Below are 22,196 nucleotides of genomic sequence, written 5' to 3' on the forward strand. Positions count from 1 at the left end.
TGGTGTCAACACTCAATGAGTGCTGAGTGTTACTATGACTACCAGTTTGGCCTTTCTCACCTGAGAGCCCAGTGAGAGTCACTGTCCCTTGGCCTTGATCTCGGGGAAGGGCTGAGAGTGGCTCTCCTAGTATCATATGCTAGCCCCGCACCAATCATGGTATATAGAGTAACTGGTGACTACAGTTGTGTCTATTGTGGCCCTAAATGGGATGGGGGCATAAGGCTGTGTCATTAGAAAGGAAAGGAAAAGCTTTCTGGAGAGACCTAAATAAAAATATTGCCGTTCCTTATAAACTACGTACTGACTTGATGTGCCCCGTGAATGGGAAACAAGCCCTTCTAATCAATTGGATTTTGACCTGTCCCCACTGGCCAATCGGACCCCAAGGTCCTGTTAATTCTGGGGCCTTTTCTCAGAATCTCCAGGAATTTTAGGAGAATTAATCCATTCCATGCCCTAACTTTGCTCCCTGAGGGAAGAGATTGTGTCTGGCACTGTGATCAGCACATCAGGCACACTCAATTCGGTGCCACCTGAATGTCAAGTGAACACAGGGGTCACCATTTGCCAAGGAAAAAACAATCTGAGTATATAACTCCTCAAAGATCAAAGAAACTTTCCGACAGTTGAATTTTATTTTGCACGTTTTCTTTTTGTAATTAACATTTGACGACCTGCCAGGCAGCTGGGTTTAACACTTTGTCAACTCGTTTAATCCCCAACACCACTTTGCAAGTTGTATTTGGCATAGGCAGGGTAGGCTCATGGTTAAGAGCACAGGCTTTAGAAACAGACCTACATTCGGATCTTGGCTCTAGCATTTTCTGGCTGTGTGATCTTGATCAAGTTACTTCTTCTCTTTGAGGCTTTCCTTCCCTATAAAATGGGAATAATAATAAATACTTGACAAAGTTCACATATTAAACATAATAAGGCTTGGGGAGAGTTTAAGACAGTTTCTGGCTTATTGTAAATGCTCAATAAAATGGTAACTGTTATTTTTTTCTCCCCTTTTCCGTTCAAATGGAGATAGAAGTTATCAGAGAAGCCTGAGATGCTCATCCTGGTATATGTGATTCCTGGGATGAAAGACAATTCCTCTCTGTGAAAGAGGTTGTTACCAAGCCCCCTTCCCTTTCCACCCTGCTATGCTACTAGACTACATTTTCCAGTTCTCTCAGCACCTGGGCGGGGCCTTGTGACAGCCTTCCCCAGTGGAATGTAAATAGGAGTGTTGTGTCACTTCCAGGCTGAGGCAGTTAAGAGTGAGTGGGACCCTTCACTTTGGTTTGCTTTCGTCATCTTCCAGCTGGATCATGTCACATAACCCTGAAGCCAGGTTATGGAAGAGGGTCCATGCATGGCACATGAAGCAAAGCCATCCTTCAACCCACACTGGATTAAGACATGAGCATGAAATGAATATATCATATTAAGCTACTGAGATCCCAGGGCACATCTGTTGTAGCTGCTAATCTTGCCTACCCTAACTATACTATTCTCATTTAAGAGCCTTCTTGGAACAGCCAGGATAGCATCTATTCTGCTTATTTTTTTGAGTCCAAATGGTGTATGCAGCCAGTAGCCACTCCCTCATGGTCAGAGACCGTGTTCCTCGGCCGAAAACAGGGTGCTGGTCTGAGAGATTCATAGGAAAGAGGATGGAAAATGAAAGGAAGTCCTCATCTCCCCAGTGGTGCTGCCTCCCGGGTTCCCCCGTTGGCCAGAAGATCCCATGACTATGAACAGCGCCAAGCTTCACTTAGGTTAGGCTCTGGCAAAATGCCTCCCTCCCTAGCTATTTCTTGAGAAAACTCAGAACAAGCATAATTACAGCCCAAGGATAGGGCTGCGCATGGCTAGATGAATAGTAATCACAAAATCTACGTTCCAGTGGTGAATACATTTGCTCTGTCCTTCTCGTTGCCTCTCTTTTCCCAGGGATGCCTCTTGCACTTAGAAACCATTTGGCCCCATCCTGGCTAAAGCTCTGGCCTGGCCTTGCCCAGGTGGAGGCCAAAACATTGAGGTTTTAGTACCAGGCCATTTGCTGGAAACACAGGGTCCACTGGGGCCAAATGTAGTGGAGATTTCATGGCTCCTGGGTCTGAGTTCCATCCTTTCCAGTGACTAGTTATGTAGAGGGTCGCTAAGAATATGCTTGTGCTACTCCTCAGCTCCAGATGACAAGGCTTATTCTAGCCAGTCCCCTCATTCACTCCAGCAAGATAAATATTTGCTCACTCCTGTAAAATGGCTCCGAGGTGTGTAGGTGGGTACACACCTTCTTCTGACATGTGAGATGTGCTAGGCTCTTTCCCAATTTATCATCTCTAATTCTCACAGTAGCCTTGGGAGAAAGTGACTATACCCATTTTATAGATGATAAAATTGAGGCTTGGGGAAGTGAAATATAACAGAGTACAGGGTGCAAAGTATCATATTCCATGCATTCTGTGCAAAATACAAAGTATTAATATCATGTGTCATAATACTGTACAAAGGACATTACAGAACAGAAAATGGCTTCTCAGCTCCAGGCATTATATTTGATGTATCAAAGGATATGAAGAAAAAATAATACCTGTTCCACTTATAGCATTAGAGCACAGTTCTAAGGCACAAATATATGTAAAGTATTTGGAAAATATAAAAAATATGGAAATGTAAAGAACTCTATAAATGCAAATTATTAATTAATAAGTTTATTAGTTGATTGACAAGGAGGTGGTATAGTATAGTGGTTAAGAGCATGGACTCTGGAATCAGATGGGACTTAGTTTGATAAAGTTTTGACCTCTCTGAACTTTGGTTTCCTCATCTGCAAAATAGAGATAAGAATATTCCCTATCTTGTTGGGTATTGCGAAGCTTCGATAAGTTAGTATATACCAAATGCTTAGCCTTTAATATAATGTCTAACGTATACTGCTGTTGTTGTTGTAATTATGCTCTGTTAGTCTCAGTTTTTTCTTCTATGAAATGGAAAAACAAAATTCTTCCCAATTCACTGCGATTTCATAATTTGAGACTCTTTAAAATGCTATATTCCAACTCTGCAGACAAGATAAATCACCCCCATACTTAACCAACAGAGGCAGGACACAGCTGGGAAAAGATGTGGTGGAGTAAGGTTGGGCTCCCCAAGGCCACCCCTCCCTGCTGCCTTCCCCCTCCTGCCAAGACGGTCAGGTGCTCCGGGCAAGACGGAGCTGGCACTGCCCTGCCTCTGAGCTCCAGAACCCCAGCAGCGGTTCCGGCTCCCGCGGTCTGGCAGCACACAGCCTGGCAGCACACAAGGCCAGAAATAGCTCCCTGGGCGCAGGACACTCCCTCTCTGACGCGCCCGAGGGGATCGTGAATTATGTCCGCTCAGCTTGGCATCCTAGGAACCAGCAGTGTGGAGGCCGATCCGTGGGCCCCTCACAACCCTCCAGGTAGCATAAAGAATGCCCTTGCACCCCCATCTCACCAAGATCGTCTCTGTTTTGTCTTCCTAATTGTGCCCAGTAGCCAATTCCTCTAGCACTCATTGTTCCGACAAATATTTATTGTGTACTTAGTTTATACCAAACCTTGAATTAGAGGCTTTCCGAATACACGTGTAACCAAATCTCCTAGCTCCCTAAACTGCCCCTCCGGGATGTCTTGAACACTGTCCGTTCACAGTTCTAAGCGAATATGTATTGGGTATCAGTTGTGTCCTGAGTCCCAGTCACTGCGAGTGTGGAGATAAATAGGACAAAGCCCTCCGGCCAAATGTATACATTCATACACTAATTAACAGGTTCCAGGAGTCTTCTTTTATTGACATTTCTATTCATCAACTTAATGGTTTATGTATTTAACAGTAATTATCATAGCTGGTTAGCCACCGACTAGCTTCTTTAGCCTTGGGCAAGTGATGTCACCTTTCTGAAGTTCTCTTTTCTCATGTGCAAAATGTGTGGGGTTGGGGAGAGGGGATCCATAATGAACATGAAATGAAACAATGGATGCAGAGACCATGGCACCAACAGCATAGTAAGCGCTCAGTGGTTAGTACTTGATCTGATTCTTCCAAAAGCTGTAGCATTCTCTTCCCCAGGGAAAAGATAAATACGTAGCATGCGTACTACAACCTTCCTTTCCTGCACCAGTGACAGACATTACTAATCGATCGAAGCACTCTTTGCTATTGATCTTGGATATAGCCCCAGAAGCCATCTCAACACAGTGCTCCAGGCAACCACTCCTAATTGATTACAGCTGTTGACACTCTCTATGGAACTTTTTTGCCATCCTTCCCTTACCCATTCAGCTGCATAGTTCTGTAGCTTGGCTGGCACTCTAAGGAATATCTCTTTTCTTTCTGAACATTTTTCTTAGATATTGAATGTAACCTCCTCAGAGACTGAGCCACAAACCCTTAGGCCCAAATGGATGCAGGTGGTGCCCATTAAATATATATACTGATTGATGTGCCTCTGATCAGCAAACTTGGCTCCCATTCTGCTGACCCGCTGAACAATCTTGGGCAAGTCAATTTTCCTTTCTGGACAGTTTTGATATATATCTTTTTCTGCACAGGTAGTGTGTCAGTAGGACATGGTTAAAAGCTTGACTATTGGTGTCTTGCCAGTTTGAGTTTGAATTTTGGATCTACTTCCTAGCTATGTTACCTTGAGCAAATCACATAACGCCCCTACACTCCAGCTTCCTCATCTGCAAACTGGAGACAATAGTACCCATCTCAAAAGCTTAAGCGGCTTAAAGGAGATGTTGTATGCGCAATGGGATAATATTTTGTGATATTGATCTATGTTCATTTTTCCCTCCCCATATTTTCCCATCTTTTTTCACCATTTAAGCAGGTCATGGGTTCCATTCTCCTTGCCTCGGGAAGGCATGTGTCAGAGCTGTGAATAGGAAGAATATGAGAATGTTTTCACTTTTGCTTTTTGGAAAAGTCAAAGCCCTTAGGGAAAGAGAATTTATGGATTTAGGAAGGAATCTCGAAGAAACACAAAGAAAGAAAGATTTCTCCAGAGTGAAAAGAAATGGCCTCCAGGCTGGGGAGATGGGAAAGAGAGACCCATAAGACCAGAAAGGTGCCACGTGGGCAGGGATGATGGGCATCTCCGTGGTAACAGGTATAGACTGATGGCCAGTGACCCCAGAGATCTGCCAAGCTGGGCAATCTTGGGCAAATAAAATAACCTCACTGGACCTCTGTTCTCTCTTGATATTATAAGGCTCTTTTCTATCACCCCAATGAGTGTAAGGAGATAGAAATGGCTGGCAAATCCTAGTGCTTAACAAATGTCTACCTCGCTCCCCCTACACCTTCCTCAACACCAGTGATTCGGTTCATGCCCTTTGGGCTGCGGTCTTTGAGTTTACTCTGGTTAAGGACACGTGTGGTTGACTACTAATATCTCCTATCTCCTTGTCTTGAAAGGTTTTTCCTCTTCATGGATAGTTCGATAGCCCTCTTGACGGTTGACACTCCTCCCAGCTGATTGATTCTCTTTCTGATTGCTCAGTGCAGGAGAGAACCCTCAATACCCTACCAGTGCCTCATGCAGCCCCATGAGGTCAGCCTCACCTCTGCACAGACCCTTCCTCCTTCACCTGAACCCAGTCTTGGGATCCACTACAGTGATCACCTAGAAAGCTCAAAGCAGGAGAACAGCTGGGCCTCACAAGTGACATTTTGTGCTCCGTGTCTTGGCTCTAGGAAAAGTTTAGGGTGAGGGAGAAAACTGTGAAAGCAAGCACACCTGGACTATAATTCTATCCCTGACCCTTACACAAGGTGACAACTTTGGCCAAGTTACTTAAACTCTCTGAGTCTCACATCTACCATCTATAAAATGAAGACAGTGATGCCTACTTCATAGAGTTGGGCTGAGGATTCAGTGAAGTTTGTCCATCAGTTGCCTAGCATAAAGCTCAGTTTAGGAACAGGAGATATTTAAAATTGTGTGGCATTACCATTGACTTGCATGACCTTGGGCTAGTCACTTTACCTGCCTTAGCCTTTAATTCTCTTTTTAACTATACTAACTCCTGCCCTAATGGCTAGTTATTTATAAACATGTCTTCCCATACTAGAATGTAAGCAACTTGATGATAGAGAAAACTTTATTCATTATGTTTTGCATGTGTGAAATCTCTTTGCACAAGTTAAAAAGGAAAGGGTCATGGCAATTGTTGTGATTCTTTATTTCTGATTGAAATGAATATGTATTATTATTTAAATCTCCCTAGCTAAAGACCTCAGAGAAGAAAAGCAAACCTAAGATGCCTGAATTCTTTGGAGCCATAACGTTTTAGGTGTTTTGGAAAGAATTGGGAGTGGGAGTTCAAGTTCAGCCAGGCTTTATGCCTGTATGGTTTTGAAAAAGAAATGATCTGAGCTAGTAATTCTTACCAACAGCTAAATAAAATGAAGAAAAAAATTACCATAAATGTAAAGGAAATGATAAAGAAAGACACAAAGTAGATGCTCAGTAAATGTTAGTTGAATGTGTGGGTGGATGGATGGATGAATGGGAAAAGAAAATGGTTGTAGAATGGATGAATGAATAAATAGTTGGAGAATGGATGAATGGTTCCTTGGTTGCTGGATGGATGAAGGGTGGATGGATGGATGGATGAAGGGAGGAATAGATGATAAGTGAAAGTATGATAAATGGATGGATGGGTGGATGTACCAGTTAAGTTCTCAGCAAGCACGAAGTATTAGGAATGTGAAGAATGATCACGATTGCACAAGGGCTACACCTAACTGGGTCAGCTTGGGGTAGGTGTTGCAATTAGGAGCCCTACATTCCTTATTTGGGAAAGACTTATTTTCCTTGTCTCTTTCTCTTTCCTAGGAAAAGCTGGTTCCAGGTAGAGTGCTATATTAGTGTAGCATCAAACCTGCAAAATAGAACCACAGGGAAGTGCCAGTGGACAGACATGCCAAGCTGCGTTGTCGCTGATGCACCACCGTGGCACTGGGATGGAACAGGATGGAGCCACATATTGGAAGGTATAAACAGCTTGTCAAGAGCATCCCTGTTTCCATATGGTGCTCCTGATTTTTCTGGTCTCTCCTTATTATCGCAGGAGACTGGCAGAGCAGGTGTTCCCGATAAGAGTTGGTGAGAGTTACCAGCACAGGACTCACATTCTAGCTCGGACGTTAGCTAGCTGCGTGAATTAGACAAATTACTTACCTCTCTGATCTTTAATCTTCTTATTTACAAAATGGAAATTGTCATAGCACTTAACTACCTCAAAGGATAGTTGAGTGGATTAAATGATATATTGCAGGTAAAGTATTTTGCTTAGTGCTGGGCATAGAGTAAGTACTCAGAAACTATTATTAGTAACTGTTATGAAGCCTGTTGACAGATGAAGAAGTTGGAAAATTTATATTCATGAGGCCACTGAGGCAGAGAAGTGAATTCTAAGAGTCAGGAGACCAGGGTTCTCATTCACTATGTGACTTTGGGCAAATACCTTTCTCCATCTGCATTATAGAGAATAGAACTCGTGACCTCTGAGGTTTAGTGTTCTTGATCAGAGGTATAATTCAGTGTTTTATACTCTACCCCCACCACCCACCACCAGACTGACTCTCTTTTGAACATGAGCTTGAATAGTCAAGGGCAACTATTCAAAACACTTAGTCGTACCAGGAATCAGCATCCACTCCAGCTAAGAATTTTTGTCCATATTATAGATGAGGACACTGAGGCTCAGGGTAGTGATGTGACTTGCCCAAATCCACACAGCTAATAGAGGATGGAATATAATTCAAGTCTAAGTACCTTAACTCCAGGGCCAGAACTCTCCTAACCATACAACACCCCTCCCTTGGTATGTGTCATAGCTAACGTTTGCTTAGGTTGGAGGATCAGAGAGTTGGGGACACAGAGCACAAAATTTTCCAGGGAGAGGGAAGGCAACAGGGTTTTTAGAAGCAGAGTAGGGGGTAGTAAACATCAGGGTGGCTTTAATGGCACCTTGCCCAAGCCACAAGATTGGAGTCCCTGTGGCAGCAACCGCAGCCTGAGTTCCCTTGGAAAACATTAGAAGCATCTAGGGGACTTAGTCTACAGTCTCTAGCTCCTGCATTTTTTTTTATTTCAGAATATTATGGGGATACAAATGTTTAGGTTATATATACTGTCTTTGCCTCGCCTGAGTCAGAGCTGCAAGCGTATCCATCCCCCAGACAGTGCGCACCGCACCCATTAGGTGTGAATATACCCATCCCCTCCTCCCCCCTCCCACCTGCCCAACGCCCAGTGAATGTTACTTCCATATGTGCACGTAAGTGTTGATCAATTAGTACCAACTTGATGGTGAGTACATGTGGTGCTTGTTTTTCCATTCTAGCTCCTGCATTTAAACCACCACATATGGACAGTTGGAGAGTTGATTTTTAAAAGGACAGGTTGGAACCGCCAGTGTTACGGGGTGTGGATGGTGGACAGTAATCACATTAGTTCTTTTTCTCTTTTCTAAAACTCACTTGTGCTCAGCAATGAACCCATTGTCAATGGCATTAATTGCTTGTGAGACCTTAGGCAAATGACTTAATGACTCTGGGCCAGATTCCTTCTGCAAAGTGAAGAGTTAAGGAGAGTGGGACTAGAATATTCATGAGGCCACGCCTAACCCTTCTGGTTGTCAAGATGTCTTTTCTTGGGGGTCATATTCAACCAGGAGCCCCCGTGGAAAATGGTTTCCATCTACACCTTTGGGGCCTGCTCCTCTTCAATCTGGTACCTGTCGTGATGGGGCACATGCTGCTTCTTTCTAAGGTTCCTGACCTCTGGGTCCCCCTTTTTCTTTGGGGGACCCACTTCAATGCCTCCATCTCCCAAGGCCATTAAGAGGGATGTCACTCTAAGAGACTCTCCACTCAGGAAAAGGTGCAACATACACGAAGCAGTTGAAAGAGTGTAATGCGGGTATGCTCTGTGGGCACAGGGAAAGGAGGGAATTGAATGGGGGTCACTTTGACAGTGCAGCCTGGGGCAGGGACCAGAGATGGTCATGCCATTCCCACCCTTGCCTGGTACATGCATGCTCAGTGCCCAGCCTCTTGGGGTCAGAAATTTTGCCCTGCAGTGGAATGGGGACACTGAACTTGGAGTCAAAGGATCTGGGGCTTATTCCAGTCTTTATAAGACCTTGAGCCTCAGTTTCTTCATCTTTAAAATGGACATAAAACTGGTACTGACTGTTGTGAGGACTGAATGAGATAGTCATTGTTTAACAGTGACAACAGCAACGATAATAACAATATAGCATCGTTTCATGGTGTGATTTTAGGCAAATCATTTCAAGTCTCTGAGCCTCATTTGTCCATGTGTAGAATGGGAATGAATCAGTTTTTCTGTTTTCTTCCGCAAGGAACTCTGAGCCGTGGGGTGTGTTGGGACTGGGTGTCAGGTGGTCCGTATTTTGGGGACAGCTCTGACATTGACTTTCCAATGCAGCATGGAATGCCCCGTGCTCTTTCTGTGCCCAAGTCTCCCCATCTATACAATGAAGAGGCTATTTGAGTTCTTTGGAGGTCCCCTCATGGTGCCCTTTCCTCCTGGCTGTACTAAATGTCACAGTGAGATGACGATGGTTTATAAAGAGCTGACCCCTGGAAGGTGCTAGAATGGTCAAGGTCTCTCATTCTTGCGGCAAACAACTACCCACGTGATAAATCCTGGGCCACTGCTCAGACACCCCCTCTGGAAGTGGGCAGAGCCCCAGAATCACCTGCCACCTGGCTGTGGAAGGGAAGCCGGGAGGCTGGCCGAACAAAAGCCCCTTATCAGCTGGAAGCTCTGAAATCTGATCCCAGAAACAGCCAGAGCTGTTCACCTGCTCTGCTGGCCACAGGCTGGGTGCAGATGGACAGCTCGCTGGGATCCCCAGAGCAGTCAGCGGGCAGCATATGCCACAGGAGGCCCTGATGGGGCAAGGTGGCATATCGTGTGGTGGGGGGTCGGGTGGTGAGAGAGCCAGTGTCTGGTCACCTGATCCCAGCAGAGAAGTTCAAACGGGAACCATGATGCTGGTCAAACACCACTTCACTGAACCCAGAGCTCACCTAGGCTGACTCAGGCTATAGACCTTGGGCAAATCTCTCCCCCGTGTGAGTTTCACTGTCCCCATCTGCAAAAAGAGGTACTAGGTTAGATCAGTATGCCCCAAAGTTTCTTGACCTCATGTCTCAGTGACAAACATTGAGAATGAAGCCCTGATATATGTGCATTTATTTATAAATTATATATGCACACTATTGCTCCAACATATTACACACATTATAAAACATCCCTCAGTCCTCCCCGTGTAAAATGAGGAGCCTGGATGGTCTCTGGGGCCCCGTTAGCCCTACAGTTCCAATGCTGTACCCTGTAGGTCTCCGAGTTTCCTCACCTGTGCAATGTGCTCATGGCTGTATTGTCCTCGTTAGTAATTTATTCAACAACTATTTAAAGATCACCGACTATGGACCACTGTACTAGGTGCTGGGATATCATAAGGAATGAGGCAGGCACAGTGGTTCAAATGGTTCTCCTGTGAATCAGAGGAAGTAACATAGCTGTGTTTGAATATTGGCAATTCCATATGGTTCAGACTATTAAGCGTGAAAGTGATTAGATGAGGGGAGAGTGCTACAATCCATGCATTCAACCAACATGTGTTTGGCCCCCTGCCACGTATCAGGGGAAAGAGACACAACAGTGAGCACACAGCCACAGCGCCTCTCCTCACGATGCTTAGTCTGTTAGGAGAGGTATGCTTTAACCAACGATTGCACAAATCAATACAAAATTACAAATGTGTTGAGAACAGTGATAAGGGAGGCATGTCTGTAATGAAGAGTGGAATGTCTGTAGCATTGTGGAAAGAGTCCCTGAGGAAACAGCATGGGAGCTGAGACCTGAAAGTGGAGTAGGTATAAATTAGAGACTAGTATATATAGAGAGAGCTTTTCTGGCAGCACATGCAAAGGCCCTGGGGCAGGAAGGAACATGGGGAATTTGAGTAATTAAAAGGAATAGGATGTAGCTGGAGCAGAAAGAGTGAAGGGTAGTTTTTTATAAATGATTTCAGGGAAGTTGTCAGAAACTGGACCATAAAGAGACTTATATGCCTCTTCAAGGAGTTGGCTCTGTATCCTATTATAAAAAATCATGGGAAAGCAATGGAGGACTGTAGGTGGGGGAGAGAGGGTTTACAAGGTCTGACTTGCTTTTCAAAGAGGTTCTCCTGGCTCTCTGTGGAGAATGGATATGAAGAAGAGGAAGGTGGTATTGCTGTGAGTGGTATGAGATGGAATTATAATAATGGCGATCACCTAAGCTGATTGAACATAACACAAGATGAGCAAAACACAACCAAAACGCCCACCACCTTAAAATCCAGACGGTGTCAGGAAGTACAGCCGGTGGAGAAGAACATGCTTGCAATGGGGCAGACCAGAGTTCAGCTCCTGGTTTCATCTCTTACAAACTGTGTGACCTTGGACAAACCACGTCCCCTTCTTGATCTGTTTTCCTCCTCTGCAAAGTGTCTACAAACACACCAGTTAAGAGCTCTGGGTTCTCAACCCAATTCTGACTCTTAGCAGCCATGTGCTCTTGAGCAGGTCACTTCTACTCTCAGAGCCTCAGTTTCCCTATCTATAAGGTAAGGTCTTGAAGATACCTCTCTCCTGGAGTTACTTGGAGGGCAGAACTAGATAACACGTGAAGTGTGTTTAGCACGGGGCTAGGCACACAGTAACACAAGGAGCTCTGCACACATATTCCCACCCCCAGTGAGTGCACACACACCATGAAGACGCACACTTCAGGCCCCTCTTTCTGCAGAGTGATAACTGCCTTACAAAATTCCAGCTCGCTTGCCAGAGCTTAACTTTTAATGAAGCCAGAGAACGGCGATCCGTTGGTGTCTCTGCTCAGCAAAGCTGTCAGCGGGATCTAAGCCCTGGGAATCCAGCAACTGGGGGATTCTCCGGATGAGAAACATTTGCGTCCAGAGGTTCTTAATATTTGTTTTGAACAGACACATGTAGACGTGAATTACTTAATGACTGTTTTAGGGCTCTGCATTGTTCCTGAATTTGGTTTGGCTTTGTCTCCATGACATCTTAATTCAGTGTTTTATTTCACGGAGCTTCGCACACAGGCTGTGGCATATGGGAGCTTCCTCAGCGAAATTTCAAGTGGAGGGGAGAGAGAGGGGGGTGAGAGAGACAGAGACAGAGACAGAGAGAAGAGAGATCAAGAGCAGACTGTAGCTTCAAGGCTGTGCAGTGCACAGGGGCTGCCAGGTGCAAGCCCTAGCTTTATGGGTATGGATCTGAGAGAGAGAACAAACCCTTGCCACTGTGGGAACAAAATTTATCACTGCTATTTGAAAGTCTAAACAGTGTCTTTTTCAATTTCCTAATCTGATTGATCACAATCAGAGAGACTGTAAATTTCACGCTTGTCCATAACACATGGAAGGACCCAGTTAAGCTTCTGGCACTGCTGTTCAAAGTCATTCCTGGCTGCAGCAGAGTCAGGGAAGAAGAAGCAAGAGAAGCAGATCAGACCTGAGACCCTGCCTAAAAGGGCAGGAACCCCACCCACCGGGACCACCCCTTGCCCCTAGCCTGTGAGCTGAGGGCCTAAGAAGTCCTTACCTGGCTCATAAGGCCCCACTCGATCATTTTCCTGCCTGTATCTTAGGAGTCATCTCCTGCTACTTCTCTGCCTCACTCACTCTGGTCCAGCCACACTGATATCTTTGCTATTCCTCAAATACACCAAGCGTGTTGCTACCGCAGGGCCTCTGCACATGCTGCTCCCTCTGCCTCAAACACCTTTCCCCCACTTAGCCTCACAGCTCTCTGCCTACCTTCACCCAGGTCCCTGGCCACTCCGTCCGACAAAGCAGCTCCTTCCTTCACCCTCTATCCCTTTATTCTTTACAGCACTTGTTGCCACTAGATCTTATATCATACATTTATTTCGTTCTTCATTTATCATCTTTCTCCTCCATAGGAACAGGGACTTCTTGTTGGTTGTTTGCTGTTATATTGAGTAGTATCTCAATAAAAAATGTCAAATGAGTGAATGAATGAGTACATGAATGAAAGTAAAACTTAGTTTTTTTAGCCATACATGGCTAAAAAATTCCGTTTTGTGCATTCTGTCCCCCGTGATCAATTTTATTTTCAATATGTGTGGACTCACTACACTCCCCCCATCGCCAGTGGTTGCTTGAGGAATGCAGACCGGATTGCATATGAGCCAGGGCTAGTCCGTGAAGGACAAGAAACCTAATGGCCCACGCCAAAGACTTCGTCCTTGAGCCAATGGCAGGGGAGTTGGGGATTTGATATTATATGGGCAGTTCCCGTCCACAGCTCCCCTTCATTAGCTCTGACCGTTCCCCAGCAGATAATGCTCCCTCCAGAGTTAAACTGCTTTTTCTCCTGGGAAAAGATATGGTCTTTGAGACCCTACTAGGGCTGAAAGACTTGTTTGTTCTGATCATTCCTTGTATTTGTAGGTAAAATAGATGAAATAAAGGAATCATCCCCATTTTACAGATCAGATAACTAAGGAAAACTGTATGACCATAAGCAAGGGACTCCAGGCCTCACTGAGGGTCTCTTCCTCCTCTGTTTTTCCACATTCTCCTGTCTTTATTCCTGCCCACGTTTTAGTACTTAAGACTGTCTGCCTCACATCATATGTACTCGTGTTGTGTCTCCCTCTGCCACTAAACCCCAAGGTCTTCAAAGGGAGAGACTGCCTTAGATTCATCTTTTTCTCCCCAATGGATCTGGCTCATAGTAATAATAAAAACCACAATTTATTATTAATAGTGAGAGCCAACAATGATGGGGCCCTTACTATAAGCCAAATAGCACTTTTCAAAAATTAGCTCATTCAGTCCTCATAACAGCTCTTGGAGGTGGCTGCTATTATTAGCCCCATTTTATGGATGAGGAAACCAAGATTAAGAGGGTGGAGTCACTCGCCAAAAGTCACGTAGCCAGTGAGCATTTGCAAACAGTAAAAGAAAACATTTCTTCTGATCAGTTTGCCCCTGGGGTCTGACAGATTTTTTTTTTAAACAGCTGTACAGACCTCCAGTGTCTCTTTAGGGAACTCGAAAACCACATCCAAAAACGAATACAGAGCATTGGAGTAGTCAAGAGGCAAATCCAAGGAAGCTGAGCATCGCTACTGAACAGCCCCAGCCCAGGTGCTCCGGGGTTTAGCATCCCTGCTCTCTGCGTCTCATCGGGGCAGCCCCTGGCATAGTGACAACAACATCTACTTTATGGAGGTCTTGGTCTGGACCAGGCGCTGTGCCATGCTCTTTGTATGAATTATCTCGGTCACACCTCACTACAACCCAGTGATAGGAATATTCCACAGATGGGGAGGCCGAGGTACAAAGAAGTGAGGTGACTAGCAGATCCCACAGCTAGGAAGTGACAAAGCAGGATTTGAGTCTGGATGGATCTGGCTTTGGAGCCCAGACTCTCTTCATCACTAGACTTCTTCCATCTCAGAAATATTTTCTCACACCTCCGAGAAAGTCTTAGTAACAAGCAAGTAAAGAGTTCCCGGTTTTGCTTAAGCCCCTGAGAATTCTTCCACCTCAAAACAAGGTAAATCCAGCCACTCTGGGAAAAAAATAAAAAGGATATTTTAAAAATGTATTGCACCCCTGTGGCATGCCTGAAGTGCTCATGGAGCAGAAGGCACATGACCCTGACGCGGACTTCCTTCCCCATTACAAGAGTTAGGATTTTAGGGATGTTCCCCTTTTGGGTGGCCTGGAGCAGGGGTGGCGGTGACAGAGACTCACAGGCCTGGAAGGCACTTCCAGGTGGCATTTAGTTCAACCTCCTGCCCCCCGTCCTGGCTAACATGTCTCCTTGTCCAGCCAGACAGATGTCTCTATCTGGGAAGCCTCATTCTGACACTAGGGAGAGTCACATCTGTTTGCAGTGTGTGTGTGTGTCTTTCGGGTCGCATTGATCAGAATTCCCAGGGTGTCAGAATTGGAGGTGGGGCTGGGAGAAAGCTAATCTGTTGCTGGGTTTGGACCACGTGCAGCCATTCAATGAATGCATCTGACGTTCACTGAGCATCTTCAGCCTGGTTTTCCAAGATAGCACATTTGCAAAATGAACACGGCAGAATGTCAGAAATGACCCCTGTCCTGACTCCTGTACCCCATTCGACAAATTTCACCTTTCAGAAGGAGAACGGTTTGACCCAAACAGTAACACTCCCTTCCAGAGAAAAGTGCTCATTCATCCCCAGGGCAGGCAGTCTCTGTGACCCTCAGCACATTGGCTCTTAACCACCATGGGCTGCCAGAAAATCTCCTCCCAACAGCCCCTCCCTCACCCAGCCCCCTAGGACCGAGTCAGCACAAATGTGCTAACTGATCTCTTGGCACTGAGGGGAGTCTTGAATTAAATGGTTCAAAGCAGTTTTTTTTTTTTTTTAACAATTTGGCCATCTTTCCCTTTATGCAGTAAAATCTCCAATAGTTTGGAATTTATGATCCTTTGGACAGGGACTGGGCTGAAGTCTGCTTCTGGACTGTTCTGCATAGAGAGGATTTTTCGAAGAAAATTAATAGTTTGCTAAAAGAATTGTTAAGGGAATGTGTACTCTATTTAAGGAAACCTCTTTGCTAGCCCTGTATAACACTCACGTATTTACACACCATTGATATGCTAATTTCAAATGATTTTTACATGTTCATTAAGTCCTTAGCTACAAGTATTCATCCTGTGGTTTGAACTGGCCTCAAACACTAGGTTTTCCCTGCACGGAAACTTCTTAGGTGCAAACTTTTCTAGACTGAGAAATTAACAAAGAGAATGAAGTTAATGCCAGGCGAAATGACTATACCCTTCTTTGGTGAGGATAAAAGGAGGGGGTCTCTGTACACTTCAGGTGCCTTATGAATTCATGTTTGCTCTCTCCCATGTTGATATAGGATGAGGATCGAATATGGCAACCCTCTAGCCTGGTTTGCCTGGGATAATTCCCGGTAGATCTTCCATCCTGGAATAATTACTAACAACACCCTCTTTCATTCTTAAAGCCCTCTTGATATGAACTTTAAATTATATAGTTGCTGTACGTTTGGTGAAACTTACACGATTAAAATTGTGATGTTTTTCAAGGAGTTTGAGCTTTCTTTAGACTGGCAGTAACTAGCCTTCCCTCTACAAACCAAAAGAATGCTCCGTAAGAATGTTATACCAATCAATTCTGAATCCAGATAATTCATTCAGATCAGAAAGCAGCTAACCTTCCCTCAGAGATAGGAATTATGGGACCACCCCCTACCCCACCTCGTGTGTGTTAATTTCATGTCAAGGTAGTTTCCCGTCAGGAGTTGAAATCCCACAGTTTTTATTGCCAGTACTATTTCAGGGAGAGATGGGTAGGCACAGAGAACACAATACTAAGGAATTGTTGACTTCCTTTTGGCCATTCTAAGCTTTGTTATAGAGCTAATATGTAATAAACAAACACGGGGCACCACACACGGCAGGGTGTGCTCTACCTGACTCAATCCTCCCAACCCACTGTCTGAGGTCGCTACAGCTATTTCTGTTTGCAAGCTGATGAACAGGCTCGGTGAAGTATAGCCACCTGTTCAGGGTACACTGCTAGTCACGACAGCAGCAGGACAGGAATCCAGGTTGCCTTATGCTCAAGTCTGAGCTCTTAACCACTATGATATACGGCCTCCCACTCTGCTGTACTGCTCTGACATTTGAGTCAGACATCTGCTTGCAATTTGATACATTATAAAGCTATTGCCTCATCAAGTATGCCTCACGGTGAGGGGACAGGAACTGAAGGGGGGTTGCTCCGATTGCTGCATGATGTATGCCTACTGCTGTGAAATCAACAAATTGAATGTGTGCATCTATCGTGGTACTAAATTATCTTCAGAGATAGACTTAAAATATCCTGAGGAAGTTCATTCAGGGGGGCGGCCCTCATCTATAAACAAATATTAAGTGTGTAACCAACAGGACTGACGATTGGTGCATCCACTCCCTCCCCCATCTCCCTGCAGACAGACACTTGTGCTGCTCTGCTGACTGTGATCTGGGTTTGACTCATGGAACTAAACAACATTTCTGATGAGACCAAGTCCCCAGATTGCCTCTAGAGGAAGCCCCTGGAACCCAGCTGATGTGCCAATGTCTCTGCCCTTTTCCTCCTAAGAAGTGGATTTGGAAATGTGACACTTTCACCCTTAAGTAAGTATAGAACATTGAAAAGGAAGTAGAAATTGACTATCACTGGATGTGTCTGGCTTGGGTGAGAATGGGAATGATTCAGGTTTTACAGCCAGTCTGTTCAAAGACAACTCAAACCCAGCCTTCCCTGAAGACTTGGATATAAATGTTCCCTTCTCACTCTCTACCCAAACCAGGAGTAACAGCTATAAAACTGGAATCTGTTCTACAGAGAAGCCACGCCTATTACAGAAGTATTAAACAGGATTCTCCTAGCATGACATGAATTGAGGGCTTATGGCTCAGACTTTCACCCCAGGGGCTGTTTCCAGGGGGGAAGGAGACACATGACATTAAAAGGCACCGAGAGTGAAATGATACTGGGGTGGAGGGAGAGCTATTGTAAAAGTCTCAGTCGGATTAAATTAGAATTAGCACAAAGCTGCAGAAAGCATGACGGTTGAGAGACCTTGTGGACATTTCATATAATTGAGAGTATGACCAAGAAAAGGCTATGACAGTAACAGACAGACAGACAAAGGGTGAAAGTACCAAGTGAGGTGGACATCAGGCATGCTTTTCTGAATCAAAACATCACCAGGAATCAGCCTCTCTCTCTCCCTGTACCCTTAAAATAGATGGAAGACTCTGGACCAAATGCCACACTTCCAGTTTCCAGCATTTCCTCTAGTTCTTTCCACAAGGGCATTTTCTTTGGCCAGTGCAGCACCTGATTTGGCAACAGTAGGGTGCACTCCAAAGGTGGAACAGAGAGCAGAAACCCAGGAAGAGAAAACCGCTGACGTCAAAACTCTCTACAAAGAATCTCCTTCCAAGCAGAGAAGCATCAGCTTTTAATGGCATTTGGTGTTATTGTTCCCCTTCTGCAGCCTGTGTCAGTGGGTGTCCCCTCCCTCCCATCCACAAATACTGGCTGTTGCTGCTGCCGTTTGCAGCCTGCTACACCCTAGTGCCCCAGGATGTCTGCTTGTCCACCCATTCCCAACACGGGACGCGCATTTTTCTAAAGACCTGTATGATCCTCTAGCAGACTGTGAAGAGAAAAGTTCTACAGTCTGGGTTTCATTCTTCAGCCATGATTCCCCATCAGTCTCCCAGCCCACACCCACTGGAAAGTTCAGATTCAGTTGTGCCAGAACAGGCATTCATTCTGTCCGAAGCACTTTCGCAGACATGTTTTCAATCTGCTCCTGAATGCAGCCTGCCAGGATTAATAAATCCTCCAAGTGGTCTCTGTGTTCTACTTTTTTCGTTTCTCCCACCAAACCACTCATCCAACACCATCAAAAGATGAGTTTTCATACTGCCTTGATTTTCCCTGACAGAGGGCACAGCCTTCTTGTTTTCATTCTCAAACTCCTCTAAATTGAATGACTTACAAAAAGAATTGGATTTTCTCTGTCTTGGAATGCTTCCATTCCCCCCAGCCTCCTCTTCCTCCGCATCCTTTCCCCCTCCTCTTTCTGCCTTTCTTTCATTTCTCCTTTATTCTCCTCTCCGTCAACACTGTGTCTGCCACCATCCAAGGATCTCTTCTCATCCCTGAGTTCAAAGCAGTCAGTCTCTTTGGGAAAAATGAAATAAAACTCCTCCAAAATCATCTTCGTGATCTTGGAAGGCTCCTCCCTGACTCTTGAGCCTCAGAGTCCTGGATTTGGATGCTGGAGAGGAGGGAATTCAGCAGCAGCAGTGGCAGCAGCCAGTAAGGTGTGGAGGAGGGTGCTGTTTTGGGTGTATTTGAGGGAACAGCATATGGGCTTTTGTCAAAAATGTTCGGAGCTTGCTAGTTTCTGAGCTGAGGATAGAAACGAATTGCTATCTCCAAACAGTGCTTGAGTCGGTTCAATCCTCATCCTCTGTCTTTTGACAGCAGCCCCCCACCACCTCAAACCCACCATTCCTTTGACCCCTGCCCTCTGAGCTCTGTAATATCAAGAAAAGTTTCTCAGTCAAGTCGTACCCCGCCTGCACCGCCCACCCTAACAAAGCAAAACCTCTTGAATAGGAGCTATGGGTTGCGTTGAGCGTTGCTCTCCCCCCAAATCCCTGTCCCTTCTCACCATCTTCCACCTCGCACAAGCAATTAGTTCCCATGTTCCAGCGGGAGACACCGAGTGGTGACGAGAAAAGACAGGCGCCCCGGCCCAGCCGCCTTGCATCCTCCCCTCGGGGCGCGGGGACACAGACCAGAAAGCGGGGTTTTCAGGGTCTCCCCTTTTAAGAAGGGGGTCATTACCTTGGCAGCGGCTTGCGGGCCGTTATACTGGCGACGATGATGCTCTCGGGACGCGGGGTGGCCACCGCTTTGAAGGTTCCTCGCCAGAACTTCTCAAAAAGCTGCTTCTCGCCTTGCTGCACGCTCGCCATGGCCGAGCCCAGGGGGCCGGGGCGCCGGGGCGCTGTCCGAAGTGCTGAAACGTGGACTCCAAACCGGGGCCCGCCCGGTCCCCGGGCTGCGTCCGCGGGGGACCCAGGGGGGGCTGGGGCGGGAGAGATCGGAGTTCGGGGCGGGGGATGGGGCGTCTCAGCCCGGGCGGGCGGCGGAGACGGGAGGCTCGTGCGCCGGCTTCCTGCGCCCGCCGGGTCGCCCCCGGGCCGCGCCCCGAGCTGGCCGAGCCTCCGCGCCCCCCGCAGCCCAGGCAGGAGCGGCTTTCTCGGCGGCGCCGGGAGAGGAGAGGCGACAGGGTCGCCTGTGTGTGCGTGCGCGTGTGAGCGCCGGCGCGCCCGGGTTTTGTCTCTCGCACAATGTGACGTTGGCAAAGGAGGCTGGTCGCGCGAGCTGCACTTGCCTCCCCCCACCCCTCCGTGTCTCCTCCCCGCCCACCCCCTCCTCCTCTCCCGGCTCAGCCTCCCGCCGCCATCTGCATAACAAAAGCCCGCAGGTCTTGGGAGGAGAAAGGGCGGGGCGTGCGCCTGTCACCGGGGCCCCGCGGCGACCGAGTTGCAGCGCTGACCCCGCTGAGAAGGAATCCTGGCACCCCGATCGGACCCGGGCGGGAGATCCCGCTGCCTGGCCCTCTCTCCGCTCCCATCGTCGCGGGCCTTCCCCAACCCCCGACCCCTTTCCTGCGTGCCCTTGGGGCCCGGCCACCTCCCTTCCCAGCCACTTCGCAAGTCTGGTGGCCGAGCTTCTATGGAGGGAGGAAGTAAAAAACTTAACCTATCCGCCCAAGCCGACCGTCCCCGCCCCTCACTTCTGGGAGGGCCCGCCCAGGCCAGCAAAGAGGGTCCCCTGCGTCCCTCTTTGCGCCCGGGGGCCGCGAGATCTCCACCAACCCACCACCCAGAAAGTGCCATTTGATGGACAATCCGTCACCAATTGGGCTTCTCGCCATCTGCCAGCCGAGACCCCGCCCGCGAAGGGGCGCAGCGTCACATCTGTGCATGCGGCGCTGTGGAGGATCTCTCTTTTGTGTCGCACAGCCAGCCCGCCCGACCTCCTCGCTGCCCAACCGTCCAAAGGAAAGGGGTGCCCCTCCCACCCCACTCCCGGGGAATTAGTCTGCAGACACTTTTCCTAACGCAGATTGTCTCGGGGAAAGGAGGACGTTTTGGAAAAGAAAGCGCTTAGGGGGAGGGTTGGGGGGGCGGAATCTGAGCATTACAAGGGGATGGTTACTTTGGGGTCTCCCCTCCCCTTCTTCTACCCCCTCGCAGTTCAGTCGTAATCCCAGCAGGTGGAGGTTTAGGATGCCCAGTGACCCCCAGACACAGAGGATCTGGGCAGAATTTCTCTTGTTTTCCCCCCGGGTTTTCATTAAGGAAAAGAAAGCCTTGCGGGACCCCTGAGCCCATCTCTCTGTCGGGCCCTTTAATCTCGGCAGAGTTGCTTCTCCCTCCACCCCCAAACGTCCCAGTCTGTAGCTTCCTGCAAGGAGGCCTCGCTGAGTCTTAAGGGCCTCCAAACGCCGGGCACCGGGGCCAGCCCCCGCAGGAGCAAACCCGGGCTTCTTCCTGATGCTGATGGCAGGGGGGACCCAATGATGGGGGCGGGGATGGGGGCGGGGGCAGGGGAATGGGGGTACCAATGCGGACTTCAGAAATTCTTCGACAGGTAACAGGAGTTAAATAGGAGGTGAAGGGGAGGAGGAGGATAGAGAGAACAAGATGGGGCAATAGAAGAAAGGACCCTGGAGGAAATGCGTATCCGTACGAAAAAGTACAAGATTGGGTTTGTGTGTGTTCCCTGATCCGGTGCCCGCTTGGGCGAACGCCTGAGAGTGCTGCTCGCTCTGCAGTGACCCCTTCTGGCCAACGGCTAGAGATGCACTTGCTGGCTGCTTAAGTGGGTTGCAGCAGCCGGGAGGCGGGGCCAGGGCTGCTGCGATGCTTGGAAGTGGAGGGAAGTGGAGACCAGGAGAGCCCCTTCCCTCCCTCTCCCCCTCACCCCGCGCCAAATATCCCCTCTTCGCCCATTGCGGTCAGGCCTATTTCCCACTCTGAAGTTGCTGCCGTTCTAAATGCAACCCAGAGCTGACTCCTTCAGTAGCCTGGGATATTTAAAACTCTCCTTAGTCATGACATTGGGGATGTGAACTGAGTCACTTGCAGGGGAGAGGTGGGAGGGATCCTACCCCCACAAGATCAATCAACATCTCCCAGCTGTGCTCCTGTTCGTAATTCCTAGACCTCATTGCCTTTTTTGAATCCCGCAGCAAGCAGCCAGGTGACTTAGACTTTAGGTGTAGCTTCTCCAATATAACTTAAATTCCAGTTCTTCCACCACTGTATGGAAATATAACCGTCTTGTGTCTCATTCCTTCAGGTTATTGCTCTCTGTTTCCCCAGGGGCAAGGCAGCCCATCCCGTAAACTAAGACCTGTCAATATGCTGATTAGTGAATACAAATATGTGACACAATTGCTGCTTACCCTCTGTATTATACTGATGGA

The 22,196-nt window shown here is 47.3% G+C and overlaps 1 protein-coding gene and 1 long non-coding RNA gene across 2 annotated transcripts in view; one reads left to right on the forward strand and one right to left on the reverse strand.

The window, feature by feature from the left end:
• Positions 1-20,050, reverse strand: part of SRRM4 (serine/arginine repetitive matrix 4) — a 143,799-nt gene extending 123,749 nt beyond the window's left edge. Inside the window, exon 1 of the mRNA XM_045534701.1 lies at positions 19,541-20,050. Within this exon, the coding sequence (XP_045390657.1) occupies positions 19,541-19,671 (131 nt within the window). The 5' untranslated portion in view covers positions 19,672-20,050. The remainder of the gene's footprint in view (positions 1-19,540) is intronic.
• On the forward strand, positions 6,878-17,961 carry LOC123625954. The gene is made up of 3 exons (XR_006730694.1): positions 6,878-7,023; positions 17,118-17,304; positions 17,922-17,961. It is a non-coding gene; the product is annotated as an uncharacterized LOC123625954 (long non-coding RNA).
• Positions 20,051-22,196: the final 2,146 nt, after the last annotated feature.

This window comes from Lemur catta, chromosome 21 (genome assembly GCF_020740605.2).
Source record: "Lemur catta isolate mLemCat1 chromosome 21, mLemCat1.pri, whole genome shotgun sequence".
Taxonomy (NCBI): domain Eukaryota; kingdom Metazoa; phylum Chordata; class Mammalia; order Primates; family Lemuridae; genus Lemur; species Lemur catta.